The 15,573-nt window shown below is 42.3% G+C and overlaps 1 protein-coding gene across 12 annotated transcripts in view; it reads right to left on the reverse strand.

Moving 5' to 3' along the window:
• Nucleotides 1-15,573, reverse strand: part of LOC308707076 (myosin phosphatase Rho interacting protein) — a 69,642-nt gene that overhangs the window by 31,131 nt on the left and 22,938 nt on the right. For all 12 annotated transcript variants that reach the window (XR_014032127.1, XM_081393191.1, XM_081393183.1 and 9 more), the window contains exons 4-9: nucleotides 13,484-13,635; nucleotides 13,133-13,217; nucleotides 11,348-11,522; nucleotides 8,624-9,020; nucleotides 5,767-5,896; nucleotides 2,421-2,528 (exon numbers count right to left, since the gene is read on the reverse strand). Coding sequence is in view for 11 of the 12 variants with exons in the window: in XM_081393191.1 (XP_081249317.1) it covers nucleotides 2,421-2,528; nucleotides 5,767-5,896; nucleotides 8,624-9,020; nucleotides 11,348-11,522; nucleotides 13,133-13,217; nucleotides 13,484-13,635 (1,047 nt within the window). In the remaining variant the exon portion in view is untranslated. The remainder of the gene's footprint in view (nucleotides 1-2,420; nucleotides 2,529-5,766; nucleotides 5,897-8,623; nucleotides 9,021-11,347; nucleotides 11,523-13,132; nucleotides 13,218-13,483; nucleotides 13,636-15,573) is intronic.

Below are 15,573 nucleotides of genomic sequence, written 5' to 3' on the forward strand. Positions count from 1 at the left end.
CACACACACACACACACACACACACACACTAACCCGACCCCTAAACCTACCCATCACACACACACACACATTAACCCGACCCCTAAACCTACCCATCACACACACACACACACACACACTAACCCGACCCCTAAACCTACCCATCACACACACACACATTAACCCGACCCCTAAACCTACCCATCACACACACACACACACACACACACACACACACACACACACTAACCCGACCCCTAAACCTACCCATCACACACACACACACATTAACCCGACCCCTAAACCTACCCATCACCCACACACACACACATTAACCCGACCCCTAAACCTACCCATCACACACACACACACACACACACATTAACCCGACCCCTAAACCTACCCATCACACACAACTTTCCGCATTTTTACATTTTCAACAAAACATATTTTATTATGTTTATTAATCAATTTTCCTAGTGAGGACCAGCAATAGTCCTCAAAGTAGGGAATTTCAAGTTTTATTATTCTTGTGGGGACATTTGGTCCTCAAGAATAGCTAAACACACACACACACACACACACACACACACACACACACCACTCATGAGCTTTGAGGTTATGAGATATACTTCTGTAAGTCAATATGACTTAGAAAGTGTTTTTGTGTTCTAATGTGGTGCTTTTTAAAAAAAAATTTAAGTGAAAATGCACTAGATGGATGTTTTTTACCTCTGCGTCAGACATTATTTTTAAGGAAAAAAACATTTAAATATGTAATTCTGGTGATCAAAGATGAGATTTAAGGGATAAAATGATTGACTACAGGGAGACTTTCAGTAATGTTATTGTGTGTTTTAGTCGGTCATCACAAACTGGTTTTTATTTAGTTATTTCGTTTTAGTGAAAGAATGTTGATGATGAAAACATTATTCATCTGAAATCAACACTGAAATTTTACAACCTCAACTAACTTCATGTCAAAAAATGGTTGAATTATCTGTTTTAAGAGACACAGTGCATGATGGTCTTTTGACAAAACCTTCAATTTATTAATAGGGGAGTCAAGCAGTTTTGTTCATTTTTTTCTTTCTAAGAAATAATAGCCTGTCAATGCTTTTTAAATTAATTAATAGATAGAAAAATTGGTAGGTATTGACTTTTAAATGTGTTTGTAGCCTGTCCAATATATAAAACATTTGCAAAGAGAGTTTTGGACAGCAGTGATCTTCATCTAACTCTGAAGTCTCTGTAAAACGCTGACTAAAATATTCCAAAACAGTAGTCCATATTTCCCTTCAAAACAAGCCAAATCCTGCTGATGTTCTCTTTAACCTTTGAACCTCGGAGAACAACAGAGCAATTGTGAGAGTTTGGAAGAGATTCACCACACACACACACACACACACACACACACACACACACACACAACTTTAGAAGTGGCAGGACACACTTTATATAACCTTCATTTTCTATAGTGCTTTTAACTGTACATCTCAAAGCGCTTTAACAGAAACACAGAAATACACCGTATAAAATAATGCACAATGAAACATTTATTCAAATATTCAATTAAAAGCTACCCTAAAAAATTAGTTTTAAGGTAAGATTTAAAAATGCTTAGAGTTTGCTTGCCATATCTCGATCGGTAAAGAATTCCATAGTTTTGGAGCTATTGAAGAAAAATCTCCCATCAATTGTAAGCGAGTTAAAGGAACATTTAAAAGACCAGCTTCAGATGAACGAAGGTCACGCGTTGGAGAATATGGAATTAAAAGTTCGGTCAAGTATTGAGGTGCCAACCCTATGTAAAGCTGTGTCTGTAAGCATCAGAAACGGGGAGCCAACGCAGAGACTCCAAAATGGGAGTGATGTGATCTCTGATCCTAGTTCTAGTAAGGATTCGAGCAGCTGAGTTTTGCACTACCTGCAATTTGTTTAAGCTTTTGACCCTCCAGCTAACAAGACATTACAATAATCAATACGGGAAAACACAAAAGTGTTAATCAACCTCTCAGCAACAAGGAAAGTTGATCCATTAATACGAACACCTTCTCTTCTATATCTATCTATCTACCCATCTTTAAAATAAAATAAAAATGACATGTACTGCGTTAGACTAAACTGGGAAGGGTCATAGCACTTACATATTGTTGTCCTATTGTTAGTTTCACTGCTTCTATTGTTCTGCTTTGAAAAAAGCATCTGCTAAATGATTAAATGTAAATGTAAAAGACAGCACTGGACGCAATCCGGCAATATTTCTAAGATGGAAGAAAGAGGTTTTAACAGTATTTTGGACAGTAAGTGGACTTTCAGCGTGTAGTCTGACATGTTTCCTGTCCACGACACCACCAGATTTCAGGAGTCAGACTGATGTGATCTGAAGCAGGCGTGAGTGGACCTTCAGACGTCCAGCTAGAGACGGGGGTGTGTCTTACGGTCATGACGGACTCGGTGGTCCTGCGGTCCAGGGATTTGGCTCGTCTCAGAGGAGGAAGGCTGGAGTGATAGAAGTCTAAACCCTGCGCCGGGTCCGTCTTCTGCTCCTGAAACACGGGGAACAAACAATACTGAGAAACGTTTTAGGCGAACGCAACATCACATGTTAAGCAGCTACCCAGAAAACTAGAGATGCACTGATATTAAAAGTGTGTCGATGCCTATAAGTCACTAATTGGTAGGAATGCACTGATTTCAACATTTTGGCCGATACCGATAATTCTTCATATTTGAAAGCCGATAACCGATGTATTGGCCGATAAATCTAAATCCAAAATTGTATATTATTTTTGAGAGCCTGATTACAAAAACAAAAGTCTCATCTTGTCCCAATCACACAATTATAATGATGAGGTTCTCATGATAATGTTATGTAGCCGATATGACAGACACATGTTGCACTGAACTCTATTTTCCTTTTTGAAGTGATTCAATCATATTTCAAGCAATTCAAACCCATCATGTTGAACAGTGGCATCTGAAGAGTCTCAGCTGAAGGAGATAATACATTATTGATCGGCTTTAATATATCAGACAAATGTTCTTATTGGGCCGATAACTATAACATTAAAAATGATCATATACCGTCCGATACCGACATGGTGGCCGATATATTGTGCATCCCTAATAATTAGTTCAATAATTACTGCAATTATTATGTTACGTCTGAAAACTAATAAAAGTCTCTTCTGCTCACCAAAGCTGCATTTATTTGATCAAAAAACAGTACAAATTGTGAAATATTATTATAATGTAAATCATCTGTTGTCTATGTGAATATATAGTAAAGTGTAATTTATTCCTGTGATCAAAGCTGAATTTACTCCAGTCTTCAGTGTCACATGATCCTTCAGAAATCCCTCTAATATGATGATTTGATGCTCAACAAACATTTATCATTATTATCAATGTTGAAAACATTCATATTTTTTAAGCATTTATTTGAAATAGAATCTTTTGTAACATTATAAATGCCTTAACTGTCACTTTTGATCAAATTAATGTGTCCTTGATGAAGTATTAATTTCTTTTTTTTTTTTTATTGTACTGACCCCAAACTTTTGAACAGTTGTCTACATTTGTCTAAATGCATTTAAAATAAAATAGTAAAAGCTAATATTTTCCAAAAGATGAGTCTAATTAAATTAGCATTTTATAGCTTAACTTAAAGTGAGCATTAAATGATGGCAAAGTTAATCTAAATGTAAAAATATGGGAATCAAGCATGCACAATTAAATGTTCAATATTTATCTAATGTTAACAGATAATGATAACCGATATGGCACTGATATATGCATCCCTAAAACACCCCATTAAAAACTATAATTTGAGTGTTGCACCAGATGTTGAAAGCACAGTTTTATTCAAGAGTGTGGAAATGTTTATCCATTCGCTGAAGATGTTTTGCCTCATATCGGAGCAGCTTGCCTGGATATAAATGCGTAATTATGTCCATATGCTCTAGAATAATATTTGACAGACCTCCACAAGCGAGAAGCTTCATAAACAGCTCTTCAGTGGCCTTGAGAATGAGGCAGAACACGCCAGCATCGCATCTAAACCCTGAGCTGACCTTGAAAGCAGCGAAGACAGACTTGGGCTCTCGGCCTCACTGTAGATTCAGCTTCTGATACACTGACGAACGCCTTCGCTTGCAACAATAATCTGTGCTATTTTTCAGAGTGGTTTGGCCTGTGAAACAAGTGGTGTTTGTGCTCCTTCACTGATCACACACACACGCAGCGAACGGAAGATACCATCACTGAAAAATGTCAAAAACAAGAGGCTTGATCAAAATCTCTATTGCTCACATTGTGGAAAACCACTGAACCTGCGTAAGTGGAAACAGAAACAAAAGGTGAGCTTTTACTAGTGGTAGTTTGAGAGTGTGTGTGTGTGTGTGTGTGTGTGTGTGTGTGTACGAGTGAGTGTGTGTGTGCGAGTGTGCTTGTGTGTGCATGCCTGAGTGAGTGTGTGCGTGCTTGTGCGTTAGTGAGTGAGCTTGTGCATGCGTGTGTGAGTGTGTGTGCTTGTTAGTGTGCTTGTGTGTGAGTGTGTGTGTGTGTGTGTGTGTGTGTGTGTGTGTGTGAGTGTGCTTGTGAGTGTGTGTGCGTGCATGTGAGAGAGTGTGTGTGCGCTTGTGTGTGCATGCGTGCTTGTGCGTTAGTGAGTGAGCCTGTGCATGCGTGTGTTTGTGTGTTTGTGTGAGTGTGTGTGTGCTTGTGCGTGTGCGCTTGTGAGTGCGTGTGTGTGTGCTTGTGCGTGTGCTTGTGAGTGCGTGTGTGTATGTGTGAGTGTGTGTGTGTGCAAGTGTGCGTGTGTGTATGTGTGCTTGTGTGTGAGTGAGTGTGTGTGCGGGTGTGCTTGTGCGCGTGTGTGTGTGTGTGTGTGTGTGTGTGTGTATGCGTGAGTGTGCTTGTGCGCGTGTGTGCTTGTGTGTGAGTGTGTGTGTGTATGGGTGAGTGTGCTTGTGTGTGTGTGTGTGTGTGTGTGTGTGTGTGTGTGTGTGTGTGTGTGAGATATGAGTCTGGACGAGCAGCACTGGGATGAAATAAGAAATAATTATTTTTGGGAAGGTGAAAACAGGAAGTGCCTGGCGAGACGCTGCAGCTCCAGCCGGACGACAGAGGCTCTGACTAATAAGACTATTTGTTTTTGTTCAGAAAGTTCTCAAACAACAAATCATTAGGTCATATTTTGTGTTTGATTATTAAACTTCAAACCCTAAGTGTGCGCCACTTTCATATTCAAATGAAATTTGAAATTAATTTTGAGCTCTTCCTGTGCTTTTCTCATCTTCTGGGTTGAAGTGTTTCATTGAGTAAACGTCACAGGATCTGCTGCTTCTCTTACACCTACAGAACATCGATGACTCATCAGCGCCTCATAATTATTCATGAGACTGCGTGTCCATATCCTATGAGAAGACGCCTCGCTTAATTATTCATGCCAGCATGTGTTGATGTCCTATGACAGCCGCTGTGAGATCACACTCAGGAGTGTTTGTGTTCGGTGTCATGCGTATCTGGTATGTCCACAGATGGGCCGAGCGCTTCTGCATTTTTTCCGCCTTTTGCGTTCCGTCAATATAACGTTGTTAGAAACTCGATTTTTGACGTTTGTGAATCGATTCAGAGTCGTCCACGTCCGCATCGCGATGCATCTAAGAATCGATCCCCCCACCCCCCACACACACACCTCTAGCTGAGACCGGGGTTTCATGACCCGTGAAGAGCTTGTGTGAGTGCATGATCAGCCCACCACGGTCTCTCGGTGAGCATTACCTCGCGTGTGAAGCGTCTGGTCTCACTGCGTCCCTGTCGGCCTCCAGCGCTCGGCTCCTCGTCCATGCGCTCGGCGTTCTCCAGCTCCAGCGCCTCCAGCTTCTCGATCACATTCGCCCGCCCGCTCACACTGCAGAAACACCAGCAGATCTTCACACACAACCTCAGAGGCCAGAAGCTTCAAGCTTAGATCTGCATTTAAATTCACTTCTTGATGTCACATGTTGTCTGAATGCGGCCACACGCATGATGGCCTTTGGCGAGGTATTAATATAAATATTGAAAAAAATTCTTATAATGTAAATCATCTGTTCTCTATGTGAATATATAGTAAAGTGTAATTTATTCCTGTGATCAAAGCTGAATTTTCAGCATCATTACTCCAGTCTTCAGTGTCACATGACCCTTCAGAAATCACTCTAATATGAGGATTTGATGATCAAGAAACATTTATGATTATTATCAGTGTTGAAAACAGTTCATATTTTTGTGGAAACAGAGATGCATTTTATTTTTCAGGATTCTTTGATGAATAGAAAGTTAAAAAAGAACAGCATTTATCTGAAATATAATCTTTTGTAACATTATAAATGTCTTTACTGTCACTTTTGATCAATTTAATGCGCTAAATAAAAGTATTAATTTCCTTATTTAAAAAAAGTGAATTGCAGTGTATATAATGATGCATATAAAATGATATATTCCTTGGGAAGGGGTTTAAATGTGTCTCCTGGTTTTGATGACCCCACATATGCAAACATTTCCCGAACTACAGACATGAATTCAGTTCACAAAATGATGTCAGAAAATATTAAAGACTTTTTTCAAATTTTGCCCTTATTTGGGATCTGCACCACATTGTCAGCCCTCCTTAAAAGGAGACAAGAAAGCCAGTCGGTGAGGTATTTCTGTCACATGACTGCTCACAGTCTCATTGGCTACTGGGTAAAACGTGGCACAATTCCCATAAACCCAAATTAAACCAGAGAAGAGAGCGTTTGGTTCTGTCTGTATGAATTCTTCAGCTCGAATGAGAAGTGCGTCAGAGATGCTGCGTGAGACCTCAAAGGGATGATGGGAGAAAAAAATAAACAGAAAAAAAGTATTTTCCCTGTTTATTTAGTTGTAAACGTGTCATTTAACATGGAAAATACTCAGAGCTCTTCCTTCTGTCAATGTCTTGTCATCTTGCTTTGGAAAAACTGACAGTTAATAAGAGGAAAAGCAGATGAATTTGATAAAATATGGACACCTTTTTTACTAATTCTTACGTACATAATGTGGAAGGTTAAATGATGGTGATGGTATTTGTGAGTTTTAAAATAAAACACTGTACTGATAACTGTAACTAAAATCATTTTAATAACTTATGTTAAGTGATTTAGTTGTTAATTTGTCCTATTATAATTAGAATTTATTACATATGTTGATATGTTTTTTTAATTATATATATATTTTTTTTTATTAAATAAAATACGTTATTTTATTGTATATTTTTTAAATACTTGATACCTTCAAGCACTGTTTATTTTATAGTCCTGTTACCGGTCATTTTTCAAATGGTAAATTTAATTTGGCATTTAATATGTATATTTATTTTTAAAGGAGTGTGTTCAAAAGCAAAAAACACTAAAATATTAAAATTAAAATAAACTAAATATAAATTGTATATAATATATTTGAATAATTTACAATAAAATAATATAATAATGATTTTGTGGTTGATTTAATGCTTTTTTAAAAGAAGTCTCTTGTGCTGCATTTATTTGTTTAAAAATAGAGTAAAAAAAGAAATAATTGTTCAGTATTTTATGTTGTTCCTAAGGACAGTATAAAAAACCCCAAAGCAGCAATAATGTTTCCTGAAGGTGTTTACCGTCAACATTAATGATATCATGCTCTCCATCATTCCATCTCAAAATCATGTTGCTAAACACTTTTTGGCCTGATAAGGCGCATGTGGTTTGATCCCGCAGCTCTCCAAACCCCTTCCCTCCCGAAGCCCTAAAACTATACTTTTTTTCTTTTTCTTTTTGATAATATTTTTTTTATTTTTAATGCAATATTTTTGGGAGATTTTTTTTTTTTTTTTTTTTTTTTTTACTTTTAAATTACTAGATTTAATCAATAAATAATCAATAAATAGTAATTTATGCACATTCCTCACATTCTTTCAACTTAAATTCAAAACAACTCACAATTTCATGCCTAAACCTTTTAATTCAGCCCAAATTATCTTTTAATATCTTTACCTCTTGTGGAAAAATAATAATAATATAACATGATAATTCATGACTCTAGACGGGCTTATATCTCTATGGAGCAAATGAGCTGTTCCGCTGGGTCCTAAAGTCAGTTCACTTCAGTGTGCATTCAGATACACATGTAGACATTTGAAAAAAAAAAAAAAAATAAAAAAAAAAAAAAAATAATAATAATAATAATAATAATAATAATAATAATTGGCAAAGCTTTAGCATTGTTAGTTTGAATTAAGCATTTTTAGGTTTTTCTATGTGTACTGAAGCATTCCTCGCACTCCATTCATTCCTAATGGGGTCAGATTGACCCGCGAGGGAAGGATTTGTTACTTTTTTAAATTTCAACCACAAAACTCCTCGGATCTATTCAATTTTGTGTGTGTATTCGTGGGTCAAGTGTGACAAAAGTCCTGGGGCCTTGGACCCCTCTGATAAACACTCAATTTGAAAAAAATTAAATAAATTCCAACACCAAAAACATTCCGGGTCAAAATGAACCTTAAATATTGCACTGTGTAATGCATGAAAGGAAGGAAGTTTGTTTGCATTCCCGTCTTATTACAGATGCATTGATGTGGAGAATGGCCTGCACTCACCTTCTCTCCGAGCTGAACACACACTCCTGTCTCTCCGAGCTGAACACACACTCCTGTCTCTCCGGACTGCGGAGTCGGCTGCGTTTCTCGGGTTTGCGGGAGGGCAGAGCTCGGTGTGAGCGTGCGAGGGCTTCGTTCGGGTGGCTCTCGGTGCTGGCGTCCGAGTCCAGCGAGCTCATGGACCCGCTGATGTGTGAGCCGTTGGAGAGCAGGCTGCTGCATGATGGGAAGGGGTCGCTGGGAGCAGGTGAAAGGCATCGTGGGACACCCCCCATCTCTGCGCTGAGCCGGCTCGAGGAGCTGCCCGTGGGAGAGAGCGGGTGGAGCCCGATCCGATCCACTTCATCACCGTTCACTGAGCTCTGATCCGAGCACCGGCTCAACATCGACCCCTCACCTATAGCAGAGGGCAATGGGGAAATCATGGAGTTCATGACCTACAGACCTTATGCGCCAGAGAAACAAGCGCGCAGCATCTTTACAATATTGTCTTTGAACTTCCGTTTTTGTGGTCGCTCTGTATATCTCTACGGCATCGCTGTCCAGGAGTAATTAGCTGGTGAAGTGGATTTACTTATTGTGAAGTAAACGAAAGTTATCAAGAGGATTGTAATGTTTAAAGCCGATGTTTAAAGCAAGATCACTGTGAAAATACAGGCCGGAAGACAGACGACAACGAGCCTAGCGCTGAAAAGGGGCAGGGCTACATAAGGTCTATACAAAACGTTCACTCGTTCCGCGCATCATACGTCATCACGCTATTTCTACCTCACTATTTCTATGTAATTACACTATTTCTACGTCACGCTATTTCTACGTCATCACGTTATTTCTACATCATTACAGCATTTCTACGGCATTACGGCATTTCAATGTCATTACGCTATCTATTTCTACGTCACGATATTTCTACGTCATTTTGCCATCTATTTTTACGTCATTACGCTATCTATTTCTACGTCACGATATTTCTACGTCATTACGCTATCTATTTCTACATCATTACGCTATTTCTACGTCATTATGCTATTTATTTCTACGTCACGATATTTCTACGTCATTACGCCATCTATTTCTACGTCACGATATTTCTACGTCATTACGATATTTCTACGTCATTATGCTATTTCGACGTCATTGCGCTATTTCTACGTCATTACGCCATTTCTGTCATTACGCAATTTCTGTCATTACGCTGTTTCTACGTCACTACACTATTTCTACATCACTACGATATTTCTACGTCACTACACTATTTCAACGTCATTGCGCTATTTCTACATCATTACGCCATTTCTACGTCATTATGCTATTTATTTCTACGTCACGATATTTCTACGTCATTACGCCATCTATTTCTACGTCACGATATTTCTACGTCATTACGCTATTTCTACGTCATTATGCTATTTCGCCGTCATTACGCCATTTCTACGTCATTACGGCATTTCTATGTCATTACGCTGTTTCTAGGTCACTACACTATTTCTACATCACTACGATATTTCTACGTCACTACACTACGACGTCATTGCGCTATTTCTACATCAGTAAGCCATTTCTACGTCATTACGGCATTTCTACATCATTACGCCATTTCTACGTCATTACTCTATTTCAATGTCATTACGCTATCTATTTTTACGTCACGATATTTCTACGTCATTACGCCATCTATTTCTACGTCATTACGCTATCTATTTCTACGTCACGATATTTCTACGTCATTACGCTATCTATTTCTACGTCATTACGCTATCTATTTCTACGTCACGATATTTCTACGTCATTACGCTATCTATTTCTACATCATTACGCTATTTCTACGTCATTATCCTATTAATTTCTACGTCAATATTTCTACGTCATTACGCCATCTATTTCTGCGTCACGATATTTCTACGTCATTACGATATTTCCACGTCATTACGCTATTTCTACGTTATTACGATATTTCTACGTCACTACACTATTTCGACGTCATTGTGCTATTTCTACATCATTACGCCATTTCTACGTCATTACTCTATTTCAATGTCATTACGCTACCTATTTCTACGTCACGATATTTCTACGTCATTACGCATCTATTTCTACGTCATTACGCTATCTATTTCTACGTCATTACGCTATCTATTTCTACGTCATTACGCTATTTCTACATCATTACGCTATTTCTACGTCATTATGCTATTAATTTCTACGTCACGATATTTCTACGTCATTACGCCATCTATTTCTACGTCACGATATTTCTACGTCATTACGCTATTTCCACGTCATTACGCCATTTCTACGTCATTACGCCATTTCTATATCACTACACTATTTCTACGTCATTACGATATTTCGACGTCAATACACCATTTCTACATCATTACACTACGTCATTATACTATTTCCACGTCATTATGCTATTTCGACGTCATTACGCTATTTCCACGTCATTGCACATGCGCCGTCCTTTCAGTTTCGGTTTTTAATCCAATCAAGTGTTTACATGTTCTCTTGATCGGATTAGAAAATAAATAAACCGACCCTTTCAATCCGGTCGAAATTTCATTCGGATCGATTAAGGTGTTTAACATGAAGGCTTTTCAGTCCGATTGAGCCGCCGATCTGATAACTAATGGATTATTTGGTTGCATGTAAACGTAGCCAGTGACTTCATGGTGCTAGTGTGGGTATTTGGCCAGGTAAATGTGTGTGTGGATTCCCCCGCACCTGTAGAGGGCAGTGGTGAGCCGAGAGCTGGAATTTCACCGGTGCTCCATGTCTGGGAACCGTCCGCTTCTCTGCTTTGCAGCTCCTCCTGCCAGATGATGGAACTGGAGTCGGGCGTCTTCTCCGCTTCTGGGATCCCTGAGCCGGTCACCGCCACCTTCGCTGGGCCTGGCTCCTGCAATCACACCAAACATTATTCAGACACCAGATATCATTTGTGATATTTTTTACTAGTGTGTGCAGAACACTATAGCTCATTTAAGTAAGTGAGAAGAGCAAAATAAAGTAAACTGTGACATATTATACCCAAAGATTCTTCGTACAGTGACTACCTGTAACATAACAATTTGGGACCAAAAATGATTCGGACACTTTGAGCTGATCATGTTTTGCTGAAGTGTGTTTTCTCTTTAATTGCTAATGCTCTTTTTACACACAGACTGAACACAATGAAGCATTGCTTGGTGATTGGTTGAGCTAAACTGGTATTATCTAATTGTGTAGTTAAATTTAACAGCTGACAGATATTCAACATAATTCATGTGTGAGACAGTCTAACAGAAGGACGGACAAAACCAGTCAAATATCCACTGAGTTCTGCTCATATTTATTACCATTCTCTAAACTATAGCGAATAAACTGTGATAATGTGAGAAATGTTGAAGATGTCTGAATAAACTTTGGTTTGACTGTAAAGCGCACATCGTTCAAAAGGCGAAGCTCTGCTACTTCTGGAGTAAATCACTCCGCAGAAGTAGCAGTGCTTCGCCTTCTGAGAATATAGTTCCCAGTGTGTCTACGGTTAGAAGATGGCTGTGTCTCATGTGACCATGTTATTTGTTCACGCTGTGACTATACACATCACAACATGTAAATAGGAAAATGTTGGCGTTATTTTGTCACTTATTGTGAGCAGTATGCTAGCTGGAGCCGTTTACCTCCAGTCTTTGTGCTAAACTAGGCTAGCGGTGGGTGCGTCAGACAGAGGTACGGCACGCACGGAGATGAGAAGGGTGTGTGTGGACTTATCTAACTCTGGGGGATACGGGGAATAAGATAAAGTCCCAAAAAGTCGGCGTGTTCCTTTAAAGATGCTATGAAATCAAAATAGATAATTCTTATTTTTTAATGGAATATTGCAGTATGATTTATCAGTGCACATCTTTGTTGTTTTAAATTCATGTTCCTGGTAATCTTGAATCAGAATAACAGCATCTCTTCTCTTCTCTGATGACGAGGGCGGGGCAACCTGTCACTCACATGAGATCAGCCAATAGCAAACCACAACCAGCCAATCAATTCCCCACAGACACAATCAAGCCACACCCACATTTGTTCTTGTTCCAGAAGCGTTTCACTCGGCGAAAAAATTAAATAAAATAAAAATAAAAAATAAATATATAAATATAAATAAATAGGGAACTTTTTTGTTCCATTTTTTGGTAAACTATTAAATTGTAAAAGTTTTATGAGTTCTATTTATGAGACATACTTTTTTAAACCATTAAACGGAGTCCAAAAAAACAAAAAAATGAAAACCGAAAACAGAATTTCAGATTTTTTTTACATTTGAAATTATTGTTGAAAATGTAACAAATTATTAAATTATTTAAGTTTTATAAATTATATTGATTATACATCCTTTTCATTTCTTAAAAAAAAAATCTGAATCCAGAAAAATGTAAACGGAAAACTTTTAAGACAAAAATAAACAGAATTTTGGATAAAAATAAAACAAAAGATCTCATATGCAACCCTAACGGCCACACCGCAGTCGTACCGTACCTGTGAGGTCGCCGGCTCCACTTTGCGCTTCTTCTTCTGATTCTGCTTGTTGGTTCTGGGATAAACCACGAGCTGTTCGGTCCATCTGGTGGAAGACATTAGAGGTTACGCTAATCTCACGTCCCATCGGTAGGGCCGGGTACCGAACTCGATGCTTTTAATGGATAAAATTACATTTTTTGTGTGTGTCCACACACTCACTCACATACACACACACACACACACACACACACACACACACAGTGTTTCTCAGCCTCTACGGTCTCACTATATGAGAACATGAATGCATTTCCTGATGCAGTCACTGAAGTTCATCAGCATTTTACAGTTTCATTTCACTCTGATTCGCACCCGTTGATGATCTCCCGGTTGTCTCCTCTGATGTAGAACTCCTGCTCGGGCGTGATGATGACCAGCGCGTTCTTCTGGCCCGTCCGGGGCTCGGCGTCCATCACGTCACTGCACAGGTTCATGTTCACCGTTCCCTGCGGGAGCGTGCTCGGCTGTGTGCGACAACAGGGGACCCATTAACTTGGACAATCCTTTTATTCCTGCTTTTACTCCTAAACTAAAGCAATGTCCCTTGAAGCCGTGATTTACAGTGAGTTTAGAACAGTTGTTAGACTCGACGCGGAGACCTAAAACCACCTTAGTTGTTCTAAATTCACTGTAAAACACGGCTTCAAGGGGCTTACTGCTTTTATAAAACAGTTCCTCCATAAAAATATTTATTTAAATATTTATTTTGTTCATAAAATAAACACCAGCAACAAAAAAATATAGCGTTACAACACATGCAGCAACAAAGCATCACAAACAGCAGTTGCGCAGTAACACTAATGTAATGCGTGTGTGTGTGTGTGTGTGTGTGTGTGTGTGTGTGTGTCTTCGAACGCGGCTCAACCAATCAGAATCAAGTACCGGAACTATCCGTTATATAATGTTCAGTAAAGGGCTTCAGAGCTGATCAACTGTTTCGCTACGCTTTCGTTTGCCGTTTAACCCTTGTGTATCTTTATGGCTTCGTTCAACGGGCGTGCGTTCGGGCCCCCGCTCGAAGGGCGTGCGTTCTGGGCCCCCGCTCAACGGGCGTGCGTTCGGGCCCCCGCTCAACGGGCGTGCGTTCGGGCCCCCGCTCGAAGGGCGTGCGTTCTGGGCCCCCGCTCGAAGGGCGTGCGTTCTGGGCCCCCGCTCGAAGGGCGTGCGTTCTGGGCCCCCGCTCGAAGGGCGTGCGTTCTGGGCCCCCGCTCGACGGGCGTGCGTTCGGGCCCCCGCTCGACGGGCGTGCGTTCGGGCCCCCGCTCGACGGGCGTGCGTTCGGGCCCCCGCTCGACGGGCGTGCGTTCGGGCCCCCGCTCGAAGGGCGTGCGTTCTGGGCCCCCGCTCGAAGGGCGTGCGTTCTGGGCCCCCGCTCGAAGGGCGTGCGTTCGGGCCCCCGCTCAACGGGCGTGCGTTCGGGCCCCCGCTCAACGGGCGTGCGTTCGGGCCCCCGCTCAACGGGCGTGCGTTCGGGCCCCCGCTCAACGGGCGTGCGTTCGGGCCCCCGCTCAACGGGCGTGCGTTCGGGCCCCCGCTCAACGGGCGTGCGTTCGGGCCCCCGCTCAACGGGCGTGCGTTCGGGCCCCCGCTCAACGGGCGTGCGTTCGGGCCCCCGCTCAACGGGCGTGCGTTCGGGCCCCCGCTCAACGGGCGTGCGTTCGGGCCCCCGCTCAACGGGCGTGCGTTCGGGCCCCCGCTCAACGGGCGTGCGTTCGGGCCCCCGCTCAACGGGCGTGCGTTCGGGCCCCCGCTCAACGGGCGTGCGTTCGGGCCCCCGCTCAACGGGCGTGCGTTCGGGCCCCCGCTCAACGGGCGTGCGTTCGGGCCCCCGCTCAACGGGCGTGCGTTCGGGCCCCCGCTCAACGGGCGTGCGTTCGGGCCCCCGCTCAACGGGCGTGCGTTCGGGCCCCCGCTCAACGGGCGTGCGTTCGGGCCCCCGCTCAACGGGCGTGCGTTCGGGCCCCCGCTCAACGGGCGTGCGTTCGGGCCCCCGCTCAACGGGCGTGCGTTCGGGCCCCCGCTCAACGGGCGTGCGTTCGGGCCCCCGCTCAACGGGCGTGCGTTCGGGCCCCCGCTCAACGGGCGTGCGTTCGGGCCCCCGCTCAACGGGCGTGCGTTCGGGCCCCCGCTCAACGGGCGTGCGTTCGGGCCCCCGCTCAACGGGCGTGCGTTCGGGCCCCCGCTCGAAGGGCGTGCGTTCGGGCCCCCGCTCGAAGGGCGTGCGTTCTGGGCCCCCGCTCGAAGGGCGTGCGTTCTGGGCCCCCGCTCGAAGGGCGTGCGTTCTGGGCCCCCGCTCGAAGGGCGTGCGTTCTGGGCCCCCGCTCGAAGGGCGTGCGTTCTGGGCCCCCGCTCGAAGGGCGTGCGTTCTGGGCCCCCGCTCGAAGGGCGTGCGTTCTGGGCCC

This window comes from Scardinius erythrophthalmus (genome assembly GCF_964197995.2).
Source record: "Scardinius erythrophthalmus genome assembly, chromosome: 18".
In the NCBI taxonomy this organism is placed as follows: Eukaryota; Metazoa; Chordata; class Actinopteri; order Cypriniformes; family Leuciscidae; genus Scardinius; species Scardinius erythrophthalmus.